This window comes from Anabrus simplex, chromosome 7 (genome assembly GCF_040414725.1).
Source record: "Anabrus simplex isolate iqAnaSimp1 chromosome 7, ASM4041472v1, whole genome shotgun sequence".
Lineage (NCBI taxonomy): Eukaryota > Metazoa > Arthropoda > Insecta > Orthoptera > Tettigoniidae > Anabrus > Anabrus simplex.
In genome coordinates this window covers 73,117,114-73,141,819 of record NC_090271.1, presented here as the reverse complement: position 1 = coordinate 73,141,819, position 24,706 = coordinate 73,117,114, and the positions used below count along the sequence as shown (strand labels likewise).

Below are 24,706 nucleotides of genomic sequence, written 5' to 3'. Positions count from 1 at the left end.
GACACTGAAAATACCCTGATAAAAATGACATATTTATTATGATGCTAAGTGGCCTACCTAGTTCAGATGCACATTCTTTCAAAACTATTGCGGGTATGTCGTCTGGACCACATGATTTGGAGGTATCCAAAGATGCAAGAATTGAAGATACCTCTGCTAGAGAGGTCACGATTGAAGTTAGGCCTATATCACACACGGACGAAGTGGATAGATTACACTTCACGGCAGGTGAGTGATACTTTTCAAAGGTATCAGCAAAACTGTCCAAGATGCTCCTCTTGCCCTGTAATTCTTTCCTGTCATGAAGGTTAGTAGATGGCAGAGGAGATGACCTCCGTTTGTTGTTTACAAAATTCCCGAAACACTTTGGGTTGGCAACTAATTTAGATTCCATCGAAGTTGTATAGTTTTTGTATTTTTTGAGCAAAACTGTCCAAGATGCTCCTCTTGCCCTGTAATTCTTTCCTGTCATGAAGCTTAGTAGATGGCAGAGGAGATGACCTCCGTTTGTTGTTTACAAAATTCCCGAAACACTTTGGGTTGGCAACTAATTTAGATTCCATCGAAGTTGTATAATTTTTGTATTTTTTGAGCTGAAGATGCTTAAATTCACCGCGTATGGTCGAAAATTGCACATAATCACTACTTTGGCCCTTTTTTTAAAACTTTCTTCTTGCCTTCTCCTTTTCTTTTAATTTATCTATTACCTCAGTCGTACCAGCCTGGGTACTTCCACGTGCTAACTATCCGGGGCGGTATAGTTTCTTTTATTACAGCGCGAAGGAAGTCGTAGAAAAGGGTTAACGCCTCATCGATGGAGGGGGAGTCTTCTACTAAATTCCAGGGACACAACGAAAGGAGATCTCTCATTTGAGGAAAATCGGCCTTTGTCCATGCGAACATTAACTTCCTCTGCGGTACGGGGCGTATAACTCTCAGTAAAGATAGAGTGAATTCTACAGCTCGATGGTCGGATGTATTTACCTTTTCCGTCTCAAAGCAGTCAAAGTGTCCACAGTATTGTTCCGAGAATAGAACAAGGTCCAGGAAGTTCTTGTTTCTTGTTGGGAAGTGACGCATTTGCTAGAGTCTGAATTCACTGACGATTTCAAGAAGTAAGAAGGCTTCCGCACATCTTTGTTTTATAATGAGACCAGGATTCCAAGCCAAATTCTTGATGTTATTTAAAACAGCTGTGACGTTGGCCAGTCTTGCTCAAAGATTATTCATCCTAGCAGTCACTTCATCCGATGGCAAGTAGCAGCACACTACAAACAAGGACCTTCCTTGATGTTGGGGTGGCCTTGACTATGAGACACTCCCAGTCTCCCGCCAGCCCTGGCCATGAAACTGGCCTTAGAGCAGATTTCACAGCAATCATAATCCCTCCCCCTTTCACTTTGTTACTATGGACCTGATGTCTTTCTTGATGAAACACACAGTAATCAGTAAACAACATTTCATTATCACCAACAGAATCATTTAACCAACTTTCAACTATACAAATACAATCTTCGCTGGCGTCACTGAAAGTGAGGTTAAAGTCCGTCAAAGTATTACACGTGCTCCCTACATTTTGGTAGAAGAAATTCATACCGCTGTCATGTTGGGTTCTGGGTTAAGATGTATGTCGCCAGACAAAGCCGATAGAAGCACACAAATCGCTGAACCAGATATCTTCGGGCTAGAGTTCGTCTGTTGTTTTCTCGCCTGGTTGTGACGTCACCAGATACATCATTCCATTTAAAGCCAGCACGTGGGACGAACTACGAAGCTCCGAGTCATTCACAAAAGCGTTTTCCCAATGATTTTTCATGTTTCACGACAAAGTCTAGCATATTATCATCCCGGAGGCAAACTCTAACGGACATGATACTACATTTGAACACTTCTAATAGACAAAAGACACAGGGCGATACTGACACACAACTACTCCTGGACACCATTTTAGTGAACTTTGTGCTTACTAAGTGGGTCCTCTACAGCTGGTACATCTACTAGGGTATTTCTCTTCAAGTTAATGTTACACGGATACAGCATAATTGGTGGAAAACTATCTTGGTTGTTCAGCTGTGAGATTCAATTCTCATCTCAAAGTATATTTCACCTTTGGCTTTACTGTTAGTTTTATTATTTTTCCATTCCAAATTCCACTCCATACCATAATTTATTATGCGTTTTGCTCCTTGTCATCACTGAACCAATGTGGGTTCTCATTTGACTAGTAGGCTATGGCATCTGTTTAGTTTACTTCTCCATTAACATAAAAATTAGCCTCATCAGAGAACAGCTCATTCTTAAGGAAGATTTGTCATTGTCTGTTTGATCCAAAAACCAGTCACACAATTCCATCTGACAGTCGGGATCATTTTCGCTTACATGAAGTAAGACCTGCAGCATAAATGGATGAAATGTCTCTTCCTTCAAGATATAATGGCTAGCGCTTTTTGGCATGTTGAACTCCATACATGTTCACCATAAGTACCTATTTGGACTGGCATGGAATTTTGTTAGAATATTTTCACAGACCTCCATTGGTAATCTTAGGACATCCTGATTGTGGCAAATCAGCGACTGACACCTTGTCTTGAACTGACACAAAATCCAAGTCACTGTACTCAGCTGCACCTGTTTGTTGGGGTGGTGTGTGTTGATTTAATCCACCACCTGTCTTTGCAACCATCCCCCACTCGCAGACTAAAAGTTCCCCATATGCTCTTCTAGCATTAACATTGTTCATCTGAAACAAATAATTGCAATTACTCAGGGTATTATTTTCTCTTATTTCTCCTATGATGTGGGACTTTCAGACATCCTGTAGAATCATGACGTTGATCTCTAGCATATAGAGTCTTCATACCATTAAAATTATATGTTATAGACTTCTAAAACATTTGACTGGTGGAGACTTAATTTTGTGTTGTTGCAAAAAATTTGTGAAAATGACAGATATATCAAAACTAAATGGCTAGAAAAATTTCTGTGTTATGATAGACTCTGCTCTTTTGCATCATTTAAAAAATCTAGATTACTTCTGTATATAGTGGAACGTTTTCATAATGAAAGTTCATTCAGTCGCTCCTAATCTGCATTTAGGGCTGTCACCCAAGTGGCAGATTCTCTATCAGTTATTGACCTACCGAGCTCGATGGCTGCAGTTGCTTAAGTGTGGCCAGTATTCGGGAGATAGTGGGTTCGAACCCCGCTGTCGGCAGCCTTGGAAGATGGTTTTCCGTGGTTTCCCATTTTCACACCAGGCAAATGCTGGGGCTGTACCTTAATTAAGGCCACAGCCGCTTCTTTCCCACTCCTAGCCTCTTCCTGTCCCATTGTTGCCATAAGACCTATCTGTGTCGGTACGACGTAAAGCAACTTGTAAAAAGAAAAGGTTATTGACCTAGTCTTTTCTTAAATGATTTCGAGAAACTTGGAAATTTGTCAAACAACTCTCTTGTTAAATTATTCAAATCCCTAATTCCTTTTTGTCTAAATGAATATTTGTCCCAATTTGTCCTCTTGAATTCCAGCTTTATATTGTGGTCTATCGTACTTTAAAAAACCCAATTCAAGCTTATTCGTCTACTAATATCTTACCTCACCATCTCTCCACTGACGGTTCAGAATATACTACTTAGTCCAGCAGCTTGTTTCTTTAATCGCAAGTCTTCCCAGCCCAAAACGTTACAACATTTTCATAACGCTATTCTTTTATTGGAAATCACCCAGAACAAGCTGTACTATTTTCGTTTGGATCTTTCCAAGTTCTTGAATCAGGTAATCCTGGTGAGGGCCCATACACTGGAACTATACTCTAATTAGGGTCTTACCAGTGTCCGACTAGCTGGCTGAATGGTCAGTGTACTGGCCTTCGGTTCAGAGGGTCCCGGATTCGATTCCGGCCGGGTCGGGAACTTTAACCTTAATTGGTTAATTCCAGTGGCTCGGGGGCTGGGTGTTTGTGCTGTCCCCAACATCCCTGCAACTCACACACCACACATAACACTATCCTCCACCACACTAACACGCAGTTACCTACACATGGCAGATGTTGCCCACCCTCATCGGAGGGTCTGCCTTACAAGGGCTGCACCCGGCTAGAAATAGCCACACGAAATTATTATTATTATTAGGATTTTACCCGTGACTAATACACCTACACCTTTACATCCTTACTGCAACCCGTAAATACCCTGATAATCTTATGAAGAGATCTGTAAACTTTATGTACAACCTTGTTAATGTGTTACCCGCAATGAAGATTTTTCCTTGTATTAACATCTACTGAAAGGACTTCTCCTCTTGGGGAATCTTACAACCTTCACTCCCATTTACAACATTTCTCACCACATTGATGAGGTCTTTTTGCAATCGCTCACATTCCTGTAACATTTATTGCTATATAAATAAACGTCATTTGCAAAAGGCCTTGTCTGTGATTCCAGTTTTTTGCTCAAATCATTTATACAGGGTCTCTCTTATAAACCCAGACCGAGCGCACAGTGTTTATCCTCTGCGCTACAGCAGCTGCCTCAGCCCAACGTACATCACGTGTGGCCGCCCTGCTTTAAGTGTGTATACAATCTTATGTGAAGTCTTATCTTATAAAAGATGCTGGAAGTGTCATCCTTCATAATGAGGGATTTCATAAACACCATTAGGATTTTCTATGCCCCAATAGTGAGAGTTATGACTGTTCACACGACCATTAAGATGAAACCACGCCTCATCCAAAAAGAACACAAGCTGTGGGTCGAATAAACGATCATTCAGTGATGCATGATACCACTCACAATATCTAATTCATGTGGCTGGATCAGCAGGTTTTTAACAATGGCCCTGCGTAAACCTGTACTGTTTGATGTGTAACAGCTTTGTAGCTCTGTGTGCAGAAGACACCACAAACCCCTACTGGTTGTGCTAATTTTGTGAGTGATTTATATGGTGACCATTCATGATTCACACCCTTGTCATCTAGCTTTTCCTTTTTTGTTTAAACTGTTAGTGTGTGTGCATTTTTTTAATTGAGCACGGAGCCAGTAGTTTCAAATTTATTTACAATTACATGTATCTGTGCTCCTGAAGGTGCCACTTTACCAGGAGATCGTGTACCCGTCGAGCTGACTCATACTTAAAATAACTTTTACATACGAAAATATGGTGTTGCAATGATAACTGTCTCGCCAAGTTAACAGCTGAGATTCAGACGGGGTACTGATGCTAGTTCAAACACTCCTTACAAGGTCAAGAACTATGCACGTGCCTTCCATACAGCTCGTTAGGTCTCAGAGAGTAAAAACGCCGCAGGGCGGTCTGAATTTATAAGGGAAACTCGGTATATAAAAAGACATAAAGGTTGGAAACACTCCACCCCTTTCTTATTACTGTGTTGAGGCACTGGCCTTCTGATCCCATCTTGGCAGGTTCGATTCAAGTTCAGCCCGGTGGTATTTGAAGGTGGTCATATATGTCAGCCTCCTGTCGGTAGATTTACTGGCATGTAAAAGAACTCCTGTGAGACTAAATTCCAGCACCTCGGCATCTCCGAAAACCGTAAAAGTAATTACTTAGACAGAAGCCATTATTATTATTATTATTATTATTATTATTATTATTATTATTATTATTATTATTATTATTATTATTATTATATCTACTCTAATAATCTTAGTTCTATTTACTTGAATTTTTTTCAGTACATTCAATCCCTCTCTTGTTTAGTTGCATAGCCCTCACTTTTGTAAGTAGTCTCCCAGTCAGAAGTTTTGGAGAGGTCAATAGCATTACAGTCCATTTGACCCCCTGAATCTAAAATCTATATCTTGCTGGAATCTTACAAGTTGAGCCTCACTGGATTAACCTTAACTAAACCAAAACTGCTTTCTTTCAAACCAGTTATTAGTTTTGCAAACATGTCTAATATAATCAGAAACAGTGCTCACCCAGTACTTAACATGCAGCACGTCATGTTGACTGGCCTGTGATTATCTGCCTACACTCATCCCTGTGTATTCTGGAGCTACAGTTGCAACACCCCATTATTTTGATATAGCTGTTTTTTTTGGTCATAGATGAATTTTGAGTACTTCGCTAGTATTAGTCACCTCCTCTACCTGGATGTTACTGTATTTATTCAAATGATCCCCGCATACTTTTAAAAAAAAAATTTGAGGCACGAAATTAGGGTGCGGGTTTTATTTGTGTCAAGGTTAGCAACACGCTCCTGGTTCACGTAGTTTTCGGTGTTGGATGTACAGTTATTCTTTGTGTAACTGCAGATGGCAAGCAATTCAGACTTTTAATTCAAAACTGCCTTTACATTAAAAAAAAAAAAATAGTTTTTACAGAATAATTTAAATTCGAAAGTTCTCAGTATCACAATAGAATACGTCTTCCGGAATGTGCAGGGGTAGCTTTCCGCACTTTCGCTCACTTCAGTGTGCCTACGGTGTATTTCATAGTTGCTAAGGTTAAGAGAAATCGTAATTTGTTAGTGTTCAGTGTTGTAAGGATCGCCACAATATCGTAGCAGGCATTGTGTGGAGAAACAGAATCCGCGAACACTGGCGATGCCGACAGTTGGCAAAAAAACACTCCTCATAATTATAATCAATTCGTACACAATGAACAATATTATCAATGCCGATGAAATTGCATCTTTCTTTTTCTAATGCCGAGATGAAACGGACTTACAGTTTTAAAGGAGACGGGGTCACTGTACTGTGTTGCAATGCAGGCGGAAGCCAAAGACTTCCCCCTCCTCATAGGAAAGTTCGATAAGCCATGGTGTTTCCGTGCAAGTACAAGGCATCTAAAAATGCAAACAGTACAGTAATACAAAACAAAAAAGGCACTAGGACAGGGGAGCCAGCATGATCTTTGAATCTCTTTTTTTTTTTTTTTTTTCCTTGCATGAAATTATGTTTACCAGAGATTTATCCAAGTGCTTCATTTGAATAATGTAAATGCACCTTGTTGGATACATTTCAGAAATAGTTTTTTTCCATGGCATTTGAAAGATTTAAACTGGATCAAGGTGATTGCATGCATTAATGGGTCTTAGAATACTTTGTGGCACGGCAAGGGTTGGCATTTCTGAATTACGACAGAAGTGTCATGGCGGGAAATCGTACAATCATCCTGTTGCAATGCACATGGCAGCGACAGACTTCCTACTTCCTCCACTCATCATAGGAATGTTCGTTAAGCCACGGTATTTTAAGGGCATCGGTTACTTCCTTGTGAACAATAACCCTGGAGAAAATGTTTAAATTACAGCAGGTGTGATAGCTCCCACTCTCTTCTCAATATTTTTTTGGGACTATGCTTAATCTTGTTGATGGGAAACTACCCAAAAGGCATAGAAATTGAAGACAGGACTGATGGAAGTTTATTCAATCTCAGTAGACCACGAGTCAAGACCAAAAAATCCACTACATGACAATGTTGTTCTTGCAAACTCGGAACAAGATTTACAGGCAATCTTAAACGCATTTGATGAAGTGTGTACAAGTATTTGTCTAAGCCTTAACATCCAGAAGACGCAGATCCTTCATCAGCCTGCACCCAACTCCACCTTCGTATGTCCTACAATCACAGTTCAAGGCAAAGTTCTGAAAAACATAGCATTTCCCATACCTTTTCAGTCATCTCTCAGCAAATACATATATTGATGATGAGGTTCAACACCGCCTCAAATGTGCTAGTATGGCTTTTGTTGTCTTTGGGTAAGGGTCTTCGATAATCATAATATAAGCACTTGGACAAAGTTTTATGTGTACAAAGCTACCGTTATACCATCTCTTACTTCAGGATGTGAAATGTGGACTACATACAGAAAGCACATACGATGCCTGAAAAAATACCATTAACGTTGCCTGAGAAGGATCCTGAGGGTGAAATGGGATTGATGCACTAACATCAGTGTTCTGGAAGAAGCTAACTCCACTAGCATTGAGGCCATGTTTATCAAGCACCAACTTGCTGGACAGGCCACATCGTTCGCATGCCTGAATTCCGTCTTCCAAAACAAATTATGTACTCCCAGGTAAAGGATGGTCATAGGAAACTTGGAAGACCACAAAAGTGTTACAAAGATGTGCTAAAAACTAACATGAAAAAGGGTCAAATCAAAACTTAACAACTGGGAAGCTACTGCACTTAACCGCACAGTCTGGCGTCATAATGTCTGGGAAGGAACTCGGCGCTTCGAGCAACAAAGGCGGAGAACAGAAACTGATAAGTGCAATGCAAGAAAATAACAGGAGCTCTTGAAGAAAAACCAAACTACACAGCCAATGCCTAACAGAACAAATGTGTTTCAAAAATGCAGAAAAATCTGCGGTTCTAGGATTGGCCTCTACAGTCACTTATGATCCCACAAAAACTAAGTTTTTCAGGAAGACATTCATACTTGTCAACGAGGGATTATTAGTATATTTTAGATAGATACCAAATAACTCGCAGCAAGAACTGTGATAGAAGAGATGAGTGATGAAAGTAAGAATTGTTAAGTAGTTTGGGAGTGAAGTCCAATGGTACCTCAGCAAGCAGGAGAGAAAGGGAACCAACCTCATTAACATAGTTAGTTAGTTGTTGGTCTTCTATTCCAAAGATTCTGGCTTCAATCATGGCTGAGGTTGGTACCATTTGAGAGTCTTAATTCCATATTGTTGGTTTCCAGTGTATTAAAGAACTTCTGGACGTCAACATTTCAACGCTAGGCATTTGTTAAGACAATGAACAGAACACATGTTACTAAAATATCAAAGAAAATGAAAAGAGAGAGAGTAATAAGGAGAGAAAAAGAATGTACAGTGGATTTCTAAATATATGTATTATAGGGAAGATTTTAGCCAATAATATCAGTATATTAACATAAATGTATAGCTTAGCGACCATATCTATTGTAAAATTAAAGGGAAGTGCAAGAAAAATTATGATTATTCGATTCATTTCACTTTCTCTCTCTCTCTCTCTCTCTCTCTCTCTCTCTCTCTCATTCTGTAAAGCTCTCACAGCTATAATATTCATATTTGGAAATTTTATATTTTTTTGATCATATTTTATCACAACTATGTGATGTTAACAGTGACAAGATGTTGATCCCACAATACCATTTTTTACCGAGCTCGATAGCTGCAGTCGCTTAAATGCGGCCAGTATCCAGTATTCGGGAGATAGTAGGTTCGAACCCCACTGTCGGCAGCTCTGAAAATGGTTTTCCGTGGTTTCCCATTTTCACACCAGGCAAATGCTGGAGCTGTACCTTAATTAAGGCCACGGCCGCTTCCTTCCAACTCCTAGCCCTTCCCTGTCCCATCGTCGCCATAAGACCTATCTGTGTCGGTGCAACGTAAAGCAACTAGCAAAAAAAAAAAAAAAGAATTAGCAATACCATTTTTTTTTTTTTTAAATTGTAAAATACAAGTATGACTTGCACCATCAGAGTGACTGTCCTTCCTTGATTCGTAGGGTACCATCCCAAAAATGTTCATTGATTGGTAAGGACACTACAAACTGACAGGTAAATTGCAAGACAACATTGTACTCTGTATTATAAAGAACTCCATAGCTATATTGAGAATCATTTATGTTGCTTTCGAAAACTAAAAGCGACATCATCATTTCCTAATTCGTTCAAAATTTAAAATATTGTTTTTCTGTCTCAATGGCAAGCCCATCATTGGCCAGATTATTACATTAGTTATTAAAATTAGAAAAGTGCTGCACACATTTAAGCATAATTATCATCAACAATCCCTCCCATTTGGATATTTTTAACCCATAAATGCCGAACACCCTTTGTCCTACAGCCTAGCTATGCAGGATAAATTGATATCACTTCTTAGAAGAGGATGTATGATAAAATCATTCATAGGAACACATCAGGAATCCAGTAAACAGCTGAGTTTCGTTCATCAGGCATAATATTATGTGAAAATACAGTACTTAACATTAAGAGGGTAAGAAAAAAAAATTGTGCTGTTAATCTGTTCACTTTGCTGTAAGAGACCCAAATCACTTTCACTGCTCTCACCTCTTCTTAAAATTGTACAAAATGTGATTGGTGCTGTTACTAAGAGTGGCTGTCGCAAGTGGTATGCACATGTTAAAAGGTTTAGTGTGTTCAGGTAAAACAGTCATAGGAAAATAATTTGTTAAAAATTCGGTAAGCAAATCTGCTAAGATCAGATAAAAAAGAAAGTTAGGTGGAGGATTTAATTGGAGTTTCTGATCAATCTATTGGTGATTTGAGCTAAATGACCAATGATGATTGATGATAAGTGGCAAGAAGATAATGTAGAGTCCAAAACACTTAATTGGAAAACTGTGCCTGCGTATGTGTGTGGGTTGTTTCTTTTTTTTACAGAGGCACTTGGCTGTGGTGATTGGTGCTTTAAGATTTCCATATATTTGTGCACACTATCTTTGGTCAAAGGGTTACTTCTTACCTCAGAGGCGAAAATCATTACACAAGTTTCTGTTTCTGTGTCCAATGTAACGACTACATGGTATATGTTGTGTAGTATGTGATGATTATTATAATGAGGTAGTAAGAGGATGAAATCCCATGTCAAAAAACATCAAGGGATCTGCTCAAGGCGTACCGCCCCCATTCGATGGACAAATTACCATCAGTAGCAACGTGTATCGTCTCTCCATGTAAGCATTGCAGAGAGGTTCTGAAATTGAGCCCAGGCTTTTGACATACAGTTTGAGCTTAGTTATTTTATACCACAACCTCTCCTACCCTTCTGACCAACATTCTGATAGCAAAATTTTTTCCACCATTGGGACTCAAACTGGCTAACCATGGTGTCAGACCAAAAAACTTGACTCCTTAACGATCATGGCCACCAGGCAGGCTGAGTGGAAAAATCAGGAATGGGACAATGGATTGTAAGGAAAGCTAGCAACGTGTAAGAGTTTCATATCAGTGAAGCTTCAAAGAGAATGTTCTTGTTTTGCATTACTAAGGGATGAATTAAAATTGTTGTTCGAAATGATCATGATAGTTATATACTGTACTTGTCAGTCAAGATTGTCTTCATCTTCTAAAGGCACTGCCTTGTCGCTGCAACCATTCTTCTCTTTAGGCCGGGCTGAGTGGCTCAGACAGTTGCGGCGCTGGCCTTCTGACTCCAAGTTGGCAGGTTCGATGTGGTATTTGAAGGTGCTTAAGTACATCAGCCTTGTGTCGGTAGATTTACTGACATGTCAAAGAACTCCTGCAGAACAAAATTCCAGTACCTCAGCATCTTCGAAAACCATCAAAGTAGTTAGTGGGCCGTAACAACAATAACATTATTATTATTATTATTATTTATCTCCTCTTTGAGCTGTCCTCATTTCTTTGTAATTCCAGCATCCTGTGTACTACACCACATTTTCCATTATCTTCTTTCAAGGTTTTCCTTTGCCTTTCTAAATGTTTATTTGAAATTCGTTGTATCTTAGGATATGGTCCCAGAGTTTTGTTTTTCTTTTCTCTGTTGATGCTAAAAGGAGGCTTTTCTTTCATCTCCTTCTTTTAGAACTTTGTTTTATTTTCTGTGCAGCTAGTTTTTGTCACCTGTCTCCACACCCACATTTCAAAGGCTTCTAGTATTGGAGTTGGTCTTTCTCTCATGTACAAACAACTATTAAGAGATATCTTCTGAAGTGTAAATTTGTCTTAGAATTAAAAAGGTCCATTAAAATTTGGCACAAGATATCCTTTATGACCGTGCATAAGAAGAAATATCTCGATATGATAGGAGGCTGTGGAGGACAATGATAATGAATGGCTCTGGTTAACAGCAGTATGAGGCAATTCTTGGCCTGGTACATTGTAACAGATGAAGAATGTTGTTAAAAGAAAGCAAGATAGAGCGGAGCCTTATTTGGCGCATGTAGATAAGGGGCTGATAATGATGATAAAGTAGGCTTGTAATGTTTCTGGCATTCGTCCATAACCAAATTTTTGTGTACCGAGTATATTCTTTTTACATTCATATAGCTTTGATGCAGTAAATCACATTCCAGATTTCAACCAGTATTGATCTGTCAATCTTTCTGTTGTGAGTATATTTTGTTACATCCTTTTATTTTCCCTCAAGTGTGGCACAGTCACTTACAAAGGAAAGAAACAGCACAACACTGTGTCCTTAACTGCCTGACGACTGTGTTCACATGTCCATCTGGACTGACAAGGATGATCTTGACTTGTGAGAAGCCGATTTGGACTTAAATAAAACCTTGATATTTTATAACAACACTTGTTTGGTGGGTCCCACTTTAACATCTGTCTGGTCAGCATTTACCAAGATTTCTCTAAATATGGGTGTGAATATTAATTTAAGGCCAGAGATTTAAACAGTTTCAATTTTTGGAAGAATACAAGAATGTGAGAGCTTTAGAGCATTTTAAACTAACGTTATTAAAGATGATTGGAATGGAACATCCTAACATCTAATGACCAGCATTGAGGTCTATTTGATACTGAATCTACAGAACTAACTGCCACAGAAACAAACAATAGTGAAACATCCCTCCCCATGGGGTTGGCATAAGTGAAGGCTCCGTCCATAAAACTGGGTTTAATCCATATGTAGTGCTGATTTTTTTAAGTAATTAGTAAAAGGCTATGAAGGAGAATCGTTGAAAAGTTGCATGTAAGTTGAGTTTGGCCTTCAGTATCACCATCCTTATCGTATAATCCAATTTTATTTTTGCAGGTCTTAAAGACTTCGATTTTATTGGCAGTCTTTATTTCCTCCTCCACCTTCCCGTCCCCATCCCCCTGAAAACCTTTAATATGCTTTAGTTGGTTCTTGTCCTCTTCTCCCCAAGAAAGTAATTTTGTAATGGAAATTTACTGTTACTTGAAAAGACTATATGGGATATTAATTCACAAGCATCTGAAATATTGAGATTTTTATGGGGTAAACACACTCGTGTGACTTTGCATATGAAACTAGAGGTGAGAGGAAAGGAAGACCCTGGAAGGAGACTGCAAAATGGTTGGTAACCCATGTTATGCACACAGCTTACATTTCTTTATGAATTATTACAGACCTATATCCTATAATACTACATTAATTAACATACTAATTTAAGAAAGCAGTATGCAGGTTGTAATTGAAATATTTTTAGTTCATTGAACTGGTGGTGGCAGACACAGCAAATATCTTCCTATCTGTACTAGTGTAGGAGACAATGAACCACCAAATTTTACTCAACATGTTTCAAGGTCTGTAGTGAAGTGTGTAAACACCCCTTTACCTTGTTCTATGCCAGTCCTCGTGACACAAGCTCTCACCTTCCATGCAGGACGTGTGCACATTCTTTTCTGTTTACATCTGCATACATGGGAAAACAGCAGGCAGACCTAGCTGTAGAAGACTCGTAAAGGTATACTATGCACTTGCCAACCTATCTTTGTCTAGTTAAATTTTAAATGTAATATCATGCTTAGAATGTCCGCCTCTGTGATTTGCTTAACAAACAAAGAGTATTTCAATTACATCCTGAATAGAGTTTCGTATTTGTTAAATGGAGTTATAAGATTGTTATAACTGTACTGAATGTGTAGTTTACTTGGAAATCATACACATATCCTTTCAAACAAGGTGTGTTGTCAATGTAGTGTTTTAATTTGTTGCATGTTTGCTGTAGCATGATGTAAAATGCTAATCCTTTGAATTTTATTATGAGGGGCTAGTGATCTGGGTATTGGTGTCTTCAACAGAAACATCTGCCTTTGTGTTATTTCTTTCATGAAATGTATTGTAAACTGATAGTTGAAGATAAATTTAAGTAAGTTGATGAAACCTGCAAGTTATATGTATGTCCCATTATTTTAGATCAGATGTGTACAGTTTACAAGTTGAAAGTGTATTGGCTAAGATCAAGTGAAAACAGCTTCTGAGGCTAAATATTCCTTGATTTTGATTATCAGTTTTTTGTAGTGAACTTAGATAAATCCTCCCATTGCTTGCAATTGATTTTAATTTTGTTTGCTTAAACCATTGCGATAGCATGTTTATTTATGTCCATGGTGTAAAATTGTTATTGAGAGGTAAAATTATGGTAACACTTATTTAGCTTGCTTTTTTTTTTTTTTTTTTTTTTTTTTCTTCCATATGTATCCCTCTTAGCATGATGTACTGTATACCCAACAGTGAGGAAAGGGAAGTGTATGCATGTAAGTTTGTTGTTATATGATGTTTCAAGACAGGAAATGTGATAAACATGTTCAAATTGTTACTGCCTGATGCTCAAGGGGTGGTACTTCCTGTCGCAGGCTTGTTGATACACCACCTGATCAAGTCAGATGTGCACGGGAAGGTGTGTCGGCAGTGCAGACGCAAACGACGTACCACTGTAAAAGGTGCCTTCCGCCAGACGCGCTTCATGTGTTGGGAGTGTAACATTAGCCTGTGTAAGCAGCCATGTTTCGAGGAGTATCACACTGAGACGGGCATCCCCATAGTGTAACCTTTCACAAGCGCAGAGAGTTTTAAAACATATTATGTATATCCTGTTTGCCAAGAAGGGAATAGAGTTTTATACTAGTTCTTTTTTTTTAAAAGTTTATTAAATAGTATTTTATTAAAAAAAGACTCGCAGTTCTTATTTCTTTATTCGACCTGGATCCTGGTACTACCCATCCTCCTTTCTACAATAGGAATGGGATTCCAGAAATGTTGATATCTGTCGCATTGCTCTGCCAGTTGTACTTCAGTACAATATCTGGAAGTCATCTCAGTGGTTAAATTACCTACCACATCCATAATGATTCTTCATTCAGGAACAACTCGTACTATACCCAAAACACCAGCGAAGGAAGACAAATGGCATCGCATTACAGTAGTGTTCATTTGTTAATGGCGAGTGCTCTTGAGAGTCCATTGTATCAGTCAGCTACCAATTGTTGTTCTTAAGTATTAAAAAATTTTGCTTTGACTGAGCATTGTTAAATTCAGAATACTTCCAAAATTCTCCATGTTATTATATGCTCTAGAACTATTAAGTCGTATCAAGTAGTCGTCATGCTGGCCACTGTGTAAATTGTATGAAATGCTCTCCTAACATTTTATTATCCTTTAGGAAAGTGACTTATTCATAACTACATAGTGAGAAAACCTACAACCTGTTTTCTTGTTAGTGACCAGGTCAGGTATGGAATGAATGAAGGCCTGTCACACTCCTCTGAGGCAATGATTAATAACTACAGGTGAAATGAAATGATAGTGGAGAATGTTGCGGCGGGAATGAAGGATGACAGGGAAAACCGGAGTACCCAGAGAAAAACCTGTCCCACCTCCGCTTTGTCCAGCACAAATCTCGCATGGCGTGACCGGGATTAAGATGAAAAACACTGAATTGTCTTCTATTGATTTTGCTGAGTTTGGATAGGTTACAGGGCATCACAATATTAAGAGGATTGTCACATCCTCTCAGAAGTAGATCTAGCTGTTGTTGTCAGGCTCTATGGCTAAATGATCAGCATAGTGGCCTTCGGTTCAGAAAGCTCCAGCTTTGATTCCTGACCAGGCTGAGGATTTCAACTTTATATAGTTAATTTCTCTGGCTTGGGGTCTGGACGTGTGTGTGTTTTAATACACATCTCTTCATCTACATATAACACACTACACTGCCAACCATCACAGAAACACGCAATAGTCAATGCATTGTTCCATATAGGATTGGCATCTGGAAGGGCATCCGGTCGTAACTGTGGGTCAAATCCACATTAAGTGCCAACCCCAATAAATTGAGAAAAGGCCAGGAAGAAGAAGTCATATAAGCTGTTGTTACACTTTAATAAATAAAAGTGAAAATATTTTCCTTGATCAGTAATGAAAAATATGTTTTAGTCATGCTTCCCAATTGAATCACTAATTAATTTCATATACTTATCTCGATTGTGTAGTTACTAACAAACATCTTACTACCATCTATCCACACCTGTCTGCTGGCCATGATCATTAAGGCATCAAGTCTATATGGTTGACACCATGGTTAGTCCGAGTCCCATTGGTGGAAGAAATTTTCACCATCAAGAATGTTGGTCGGCAGGTAGGAGAGGTGGTGGTATACAGTTTCCAATCAATAGATTGCATGCTACAACCCTGGATTCAGTTCCAAACCTCTCTACAGTGTTTATATGGAGTGAGGACATAGTGTTAGTGATTCATCCATCGGATGGGGACATTAAACTTTGAGCACACCCCTTGGTGTTATTCAACAGGAGTAGACTATGTGACAACACTGGCTTTCACTCTATCATTATCATAAACATCCTGTACTCGAACACGTAGGTTGCCCTGGGTGTCGAATAGGGGCCACTGCACCAGGCGAGCTGAACATGTCCTCTGACATTTCCGGCACTAAAAGCCATAGGCTAAATAAATAACCATAGATCCACAATTATCAGTTTATGTTAAGTGGAACACAGTAGTAAATTATGAAAAATTGAAAAGGGGGACAATATGACTTGGATATCATTAGGTAAAAATTTAGAAAAATTCTGAGGGAATTACAAATATGAGCATATTGTTTAAACGAAGTTGAAATCTTTATTGGAAATGTGGACCAAATCATTCGGAATACAAAATTACAGTTGAAGATGGGTTTGTTATTCATGATATGAAGAGGTCATGGCCGTCTCAAAAGAAAGCATCAAAACATTTGTTGTGGAAGTTCTAACAAAGCATACTGAAATGTATCATACATACTATACCTACACCCTTCCACCTATTATCCTTTCACTCATCTACTTAAGAACGGGGGTTAACTGCATAAGTCATGTACGGTGGTTGGAAGTATATGTTCCAGCTAACTACTCAGGGTAAAAATATATCAATTTAGTCCTCAAAACATATTAATGTGATCGCAGGTTCCGTTGAAGAGTAAAGGTATCTGCGATTAATCATTCAAACCCCCAAAAAACCAAACAATTATCCATGAAATCACTCATATCTTATCATAAATACTATTAGTACTTATGCTACCTTATGACTACGTATTATAACATATTCTCAGAAATAAAATGCAGAAATAATCCTAAATCTAATTTATTAGCATGCTAATACAGTATCAAATAAAATAAAAGTCGAATTAAAGGCAGTAATGAAAAGAAAATGCAGTTACGTTACATATTAACCTTGAATTCATAAATTATCTCCATTAACATAATTGAAATTGGGTAGATTATAATCTTTCAATTCAGAACTTGTTGTTATTACTTTGTTGTATCATCACAGTCCATCATTTTATAAATATTTCATAGGGCAAGTGATAATTGAATCTTTATTTCAGGAGGGAGTGGTGTTTCTTCATATTTGGTTTGTTTGGATTTTCATAGTAACTTTTTCGTGACACGAGATAAACAATAAGTTTCCTAAGTATGGTTTCAAAATGTCATCACACTTTAAATAATTCTGTCTATACCAATACCATGTATATTATCATCATATTCTTTCGTACGTGCCAGAAGAAATAAAATATTTTTATCAGTAAGTACCATAACTAGAGTAACCAATCGGTTCAAACTATGAAAGTCGTGCTGTATGATTACATATTTACGTGCTACTGCAGTTAAAATAAACTCTTATATCATTTACTACTGTTCCAATATTACATTATAATTCGATTTACCAATCTACATTCACATTGTGAAACGTTTGTCCTGTTAGGCAATGTTCCTTCATATTCCTATATTTACTCCATAACGTATGTGAAATTCAATTAACCTAGCATAATCTCTGATGTAAATACTACCAATCGACCATTTATCACCTGGACTGTACCTTTATATTCATATGGGCATGACCTAACTTCACTTCTTGCGGTATTATTTACCATACCATAACCGTAACTAACACATAAATCTGTAATAACATCTTCCAACCATTGCTTATACAAGGAACAATTAATATTTCCCAGTACTATTATTATTACATAATTCTCATATATCTCTTCTTCCCGACTCACCCGCATAAAAAAAATTCTCATCTAATTTCTTCTTCTTAACAACCTCTTTGTTACGGTTTACTAGTCCATCATCTTCAAAAATCTCCTTATTAACAGCGAATTCCCAATATTTAATCAATTTCTTCTTATAACACAATCATAATGGCCATGTCTGCCGATCTGGTCTTTGCAATATCCAGGTTTTACTCTATAATTCACAGACTCTCTTCTTAACCTCACCTAGTTCAACGCTAAATGGTCTTTCCGAGTAGATTGGCACATTAACATTGATATTCACATTCCGTTTCTGTTTACAATAACCTAAAATTACCTTACGAGCACGGTATAACTATTACTCAAATTGGCACATGCTTGTGATTAATATCTTAAAATCTAGCACTGGTATTCACTTACTGGCACATATAATTTATTTGTAGGCACTTCTGCACTCCTACTATTATATTTCAACAACTACAAATAACTTTGAATTGGTACCTTGGGAAACTTGTTACTTATCTCGTGTCGACTGGTCAGCTGCTGGTTCCCGCTCGCTTCCTATGACATCTCTGAGCAGTCAGCCTTGGTCCTGGATTACGTCACAGCTGGGCATTGGTCTAGGCAGTCTGGCTTGAGCTAAAGCATCTTGAGTAGTCTTCCTCCATCAGTTTATTGATGGTTATGAATTTCATGTTTTTGGTCCGTATTGAACTATTACCATAACATCTCATTTCACTTGTTATTCTTTAAAATAACATTGTCTTAGGATTTCGCCACAAATGATCTTTGCTCCAATACGGCTGATGATGACCCCTAGATGGGTCGAAACTAGTACCGTATAATTTGTAATTTTGTGAATATATTGTAGTATTGAAAAGGTGGAAACGTTTACGTTATTATTATTATCACTTATATATCCATCAGTTTAAGCGTGCTTCATCATGACTCCAGTATCCATGCAATAAGAAGACAGCATTAATCGGGCGGAATACATATCAACTTCTCTCATTCTAAGCTTTCTAAGACGTATGATTATCTATTTGTATTTCTTAATACTGAAAGATAGTGCTCTAAAAATATATATATTTCCAATTAGGCTTGTTTTTCGTCAAATATATCGCCTAATGAATGTTGATTAGAGCTTCTGAATGTTATCTCTGCAATTTTGATAGTATATGGCCACTTATTGTAATGCTACTGGCCCTTTTCTCATCAGTGTTTCACTGGTCCATAGCCTTTCTGTACTTCAGTATTTGAAAACGAAGTATATACGTTTTCCTTTCGTCTTGAATTATTTCGCAGATGTAAATAGCTGAATCTTCGTTTGAACGTATATTATGTCACGGCTTTCTCTCACGCGTTGATTATATTCTTCTTAGCTCGCAGTGAAAATCGCTATCTTTTTTATTGCGGTTTTCTCTTTCAAAGTAGTTAATAGAATGAATTCAATTATTTTTTAAGGACCCTAGTTGTTCTATCTAAGAAACTCTTTTCTTTCTCGCCGGTCTATACAAGTCTCCGCCTTCTAATTACGATCAACATGCCACATGGACACACTTCATATGTATTTACGCTACCTGAAGCTGCTCCGCGCCATTTTTATCCGCTACATCCCCATGTTAATGACCATCTCAACTGTAACGTAATGGTACAATACATACATACATTATCATTATAGACTGTTATGCCTTTCAGCGTTCAGTCTGCAAGCCTCTGAAAATTTACTAAACGTCACCACAATCCTCGATTTGCAACTAGTATTGTGGCCTCATTTAGTACTATACCTCTTATCTTTAAATCGTTAGAAACCGAGTCTAACCATCGTCGTCTCGGTCTCCCTTTACTTCTCTTATCCTCCATAACAGAGTCCATTATTCTCCTAGGTAACCTATCCTCCTCGCCTCACATGACCCCAACCACCGAAGCCGGTTTATGCGTACAGTTTCATCCATCGAGTTCATTCCTAAATTAGCCTTTATCTCCTCATTCCGAGTACCCTCCTGCCATTGTTCCCACCTGTTTGTACCAGCAATCATTCTTGCTGCTTTCATGTCTATTACTTCTAACTTATGAATAAGATATCCTGAGTCCACCCAGCCTTCGCTCCCGTAAAGCAAAGTTGGTCTGAAAACAGACCAATGTACAGATAGTTTTGTCTGGGAGCGGACTTCCTTCTTACAGATACTGTTGATCACAACTGCGAGCTCACTGCATTAGCTTTACTACACCTTGACTCAATTTCACTTACTATATTACCATCCTGGGAGAACACACAACCTAAATACTTGAAATTATCGACCTGTTCTAGCTTTGTATCACCAATCTGACATTCAATTGTGTTGAATTTCTTGCCTACTGACATCAATTTAGTCTTCGAGAGGCTAATTTTCATACCATACTCATTGCACCTATTTTCAAGTTCCAAGATATTAGACTGCAGGCTTTCGGCACAATCTGTCATTAAGACCAAGTCGTCAGCATAGGCCAAACTGCTTACTACCATTTCCACCTAACTGAATCCCTCCCTGCCATTTTATACCTTTCAGCAGATGATCCATGTAAACTACAAACAGCAAAGGTGAAAGATTACAGCCTTGTCTAACCCCTGAAGGTACCCTGAACCAAGAACTCATTCTACCATCAATTCTCACTGAAGCCCAATTGTCAACATAAATGCCTTTGATTGATTTTAATAATCTACCTTTAATTCCGTAGTCCCCCAGTATAGTGAACATCTTTTCCCTTGGTACCGTGTCATATGCTTTCTCTAGATCTACGAAACATAAACACAACTGCCTATTCCTCTCATAGCATTTTTCAATTACCTGGCACATACTGAAAATCTGATCCTGACAGCCTCTCTGTGGTCTGAAACCACACTGGTTTTCATCCAACTTCCTCTCAACGACTGATCGCACCTTCCTTTCCAAAATGCCAGTGCATACTTTGCCTGGTATACTAATCAATGAGATACCTTGATAGTTGTTGCTCCTTCCTGTTCCCTTGCTTATAGATAGGTGCAATTACGGCTTTTGTCCAATCTGAAGGTACCTTACCAACACTCCACGCTAATTTTACTACTCTATGAAGCCATTTCATCCCTGCCTTCCCACTATACTTCACCATTTCTGGTCTAATTTCATCTATTCCTGCTGCCTTATGACAATGGAGTTTTTTTACTATCCTTTCCACTTCCTCAAGCATAATTTCACCAACATCATTTTCCTCCTTCCCATGAGCTTGGCTGTTCACAACACCCGGATGATTTCCTTTTACATTGAGAAGATGTTCAAAATATTCCCTCCACCTCTCCATTGATTCCCTGGGATCTGTTATGAGTTCACCTGAATTACTCAAAACACTGTTCATTTCCTTTTTCCCTCCCTTCCTAAGATTCTTTATTACTGTCCAGAAAGGTCTCCCTGCTGCTTGACTTAGCCTTTCCAGGTTATTACCAAAATCTTCCCATGACTTCTTTTTGGATTCAACAACTATTTGTTTCGCTCTGTTTCTTTCATCTACGTACAAATCCCTGTCTGCCTCGGCCCTTGTTTAGAGCCATTTCTGATAAGCCTTCTTTTTATGTTTACAGGCTGCTCTCACTTCATCATTCCACCAAAATGTTCACCTTTTCCCATCTTTACACACAGTTGTTCCCAGGCATTCCCTTGCTGTTTCTACTATAGCATCCCTGTATGCCCCCCCATTCACTTTCTATATCCTGAACCTGCTTACTGTCTACTGTTCGAAACTTCTCACTAATCATACCCATGTACTTCTGTCTAATTTCCTTGTCCTGGAGATTTTCTTCCCGTTTTCTATTCGTTTGCAGACAGATTTTACTTTCTCTACCCTAGGCCTAGAGATACTTAGTTCACTACAGATCAGATAGTGGTCTATATCATCGAAAAATCCGCGAAAAACTTGTACATTCCTGACAGATTTCCTGAATTCGAAGTCGGTTAAGATATAGTCTATTATGGATCTGGTAGCCCTAGCTTCCCATGTGTAGCGGTGAATAGCCTTATGCTTGAAGAATGTATTCGTAACAGCTAAACCCATACTAGCACAGAAGTCCAGCAAACGCTTCCCATTCCCATTAGCTTCCATATCTTCCCCACATTTACCAGTCACCCTTTCGTATCTCTTATGTTTCAAGAGAAAATAATATCTTGTTCATGGGACACTAGGCAATACTGATGATTTATGGACTTTCACCATTGTTTATTGTTTTAAAACAAACTGCAGGACAATTTGGTTCCACAGTTGAATAAAACCTTTTTAAACCATTGTATGTGTAAATCACAGCATTTAAATTTGGAAAACCCATTATTATCAAGGGTTATGAATTTCATGTTGTTGGTCCATATCGAACTGAGATTGCATAAAAATTATAATCAGAAATGTTTTCCACCTATTCAATACATAATTATATTTACAATGTATGTATTTACATTACATGGGACTAGTTTCAACCCTACTCGGGGTCATCATCAGCCATATTTAAACAATACACAATATTTGACAAAATCCTAAAACATGTTTCAAAGCAGTAAGAGCGTAATGAATATATAATTAACACTATGATGTGTGGTGGAATTAGGCGAAGTGCTATGATGCTCAAAATGTTGCAAATGAAAGTGAAATATTACGAGTGACATAGGTGAGCAATATATAATACAAGTACATCAAAGATATTAAAAGGTGTGGGTATAAAAGTATAAAAACCAAGAGTTTTTACTCAAGTTTGATCTACAGCACAGAGCATCTCATTTGTCCTTCTTCAAGGTGACATACTAAGGCATATGTGGTGGAGGGCTTGCATCACCAAGAGAAGACCTGGGCGAGACGGAAAGATGCAGACTCTCATCCTACAGACAGTTGATGGGACCACTATCTGCAGGCCCATACAACTGGTCATCCCCCTTGAGATCGACCAGGGTGGGGAGGATGTTGAAGCTTGTAAATAGACAGTGCCCTGCCATATACCAGGGAGTCTGAAAACTGTTCGTGTACTGATGTATCAGTTGTATGTTGCAAGTGATTAATATCATTGTAGATCCGTATTGAAAGTTATTATACTTACTAAAATAATTAATTGTTTATTGTTCATCCACTTATTCAATACATTAAGTTCTAAGAAATTTTAGTATTTAATCTTTATTATATTAAATGAAATGGGACATGTTTTGCCTCTCTTTGTAGGCATCATCAGCCATTGTATCTCCTCAAGATTAAATCAGACACCTGATTTAAAGTTAACTTATAAGTAGAGCCTGGATTTCCATGCACTGTCAAATCTCAAAATATGCATGCATTCATGCATTATCAAATGGCTAAACATTCACAATAAACGGTAAAATATGCACTATTAAAATTCAGTTTCTTTTGAAACATTGTACAACTACTACCGTAATTTCTCCCAATCATCTTAATTTAAGCTCATCCGTCTGTCAGCATATTCTTAAACACAGAAAATGATCTTTCTACTTCACAAGAAGTGACAGGTGCACACTTAAATGAAGACATTAGGGACAAATTGTACGTCTTTTGCATTTTTAGCACAATCCGTCTTGTATAAGCTTGATGAATTCAGAGTCAGATTTGTACGGATCACTTTGATCGACCTACAGTATCTCTAGCTGCCGCAGGTACTTCTCCGTGCGATGATTGCAAACACTTTTCAATGTCCTCAATAACTGGTAACGATTGCCTGCTGCGATAACAAAGATGTGTGACAAGTGAGAGTCCCGGGTAGGAAATTCCAGGATAATAACAGAAGAGGGTTCAGTGCAAAACCAAAATTTGTAAGCTGCTATCTTAGTAAAGCAGCGTCACAGAAGTGTTATACAAGAGATTCAACAAATGAGCCATCAATGAGTAATGCACAACTTAAGGTTCAATTTATAGCAGTGTATAAATGGGACACCTTATTCCTAAGAATTACAGAGATTGACGTGGGGACTTCCGACTTACGTCCTTGTTTACTCAAGTAGCAGATAAGACAGTGCTTGGTTAATTGGATTATGGAACCTCTGTCATATATACTTTGATTGTCAGATAGGATGCCAGGAATATATTCTCTCCGTCTTTCAGTAATAGACATAGTGTATAACGTGCAAAAAATTGGTCCCAAATTCTGCACACCAACATTTACTAAAGGCACTATCATGCAAGTTAACTTTATATATGCACCAAAGTCAGAAAAAAAAGTCATGTTATGCAATATATAAACATCCAAATATTCGCTATTAAATTCAAAATCCATAATATATGCATTATGCGCAAATTTTCTCTTAAAAAGGCCAAAACATACAAACATGCACGGAAAAAGAACGGTTATTTGGAATTGTTAAGCCATAAAACGAATATTTGCAAAGTTTGAGAAGTGTAACTAGCTTATTTAAAAACATGTATTTGCATGGAAATACGGCCCCTACTTATAAGTTACTAAGATTATACATCTATACACTTAAAATTGGATAAGCGGTCATTATAGAAGCATTGGAATGTAAAATTATGGCAATGTGTTCGATTAACAAAATGATAGCAATAGCTATGGATTAAAGATTGATTGTATCAAATGTACATGATATAATGACTAGAGCCCAGATTTCCATGCAAATGCATGTTCGTAAATAAGCTGGTTACACTTCTGAAATTGTGCAAATATTCGTTTTATGACAAATCAGTTCCAAACAACCGTACTTTTTCCATGCGTGTTTGCATGTTTTGGCCTTTTGGGGAGAAA

The 24,706-nt window shown here is 38.0% G+C and overlaps 1 protein-coding gene across 26 annotated transcripts in view; it reads left to right on the top strand.

The window, feature by feature from the left end:
- LOC136877263 (protein bric-a-brac 2) overlaps nt 1-24,706 on the top strand; it is a 395,003-nt gene that overhangs the window by 217,446 nt on the left and 152,851 nt on the right. For 2 of the 26 annotated variants that reach the window (XR_010860747.2, XM_067151161.2), the window contains exon 7: nt 14,285-14,418. The exons of 21 other annotated variants lie outside the window; for them this stretch is intronic. Coding sequence is in view for 3 of the 5 variants with exons in the window: in XM_067151169.2 (XP_067007270.1) it covers nt 14,285-14,478 (194 nt within the window). In the remaining 2 variants the exon portion in view is untranslated. Of the gene's footprint in view, nt 1-13,278; nt 14,227-14,284; nt 14,546-24,706 lie in introns of those variants that run through there. 3 more of the 26 variants (XM_067151169.2, XM_067151173.2, XM_067151171.2) reach the window with 3 other exon arrangements.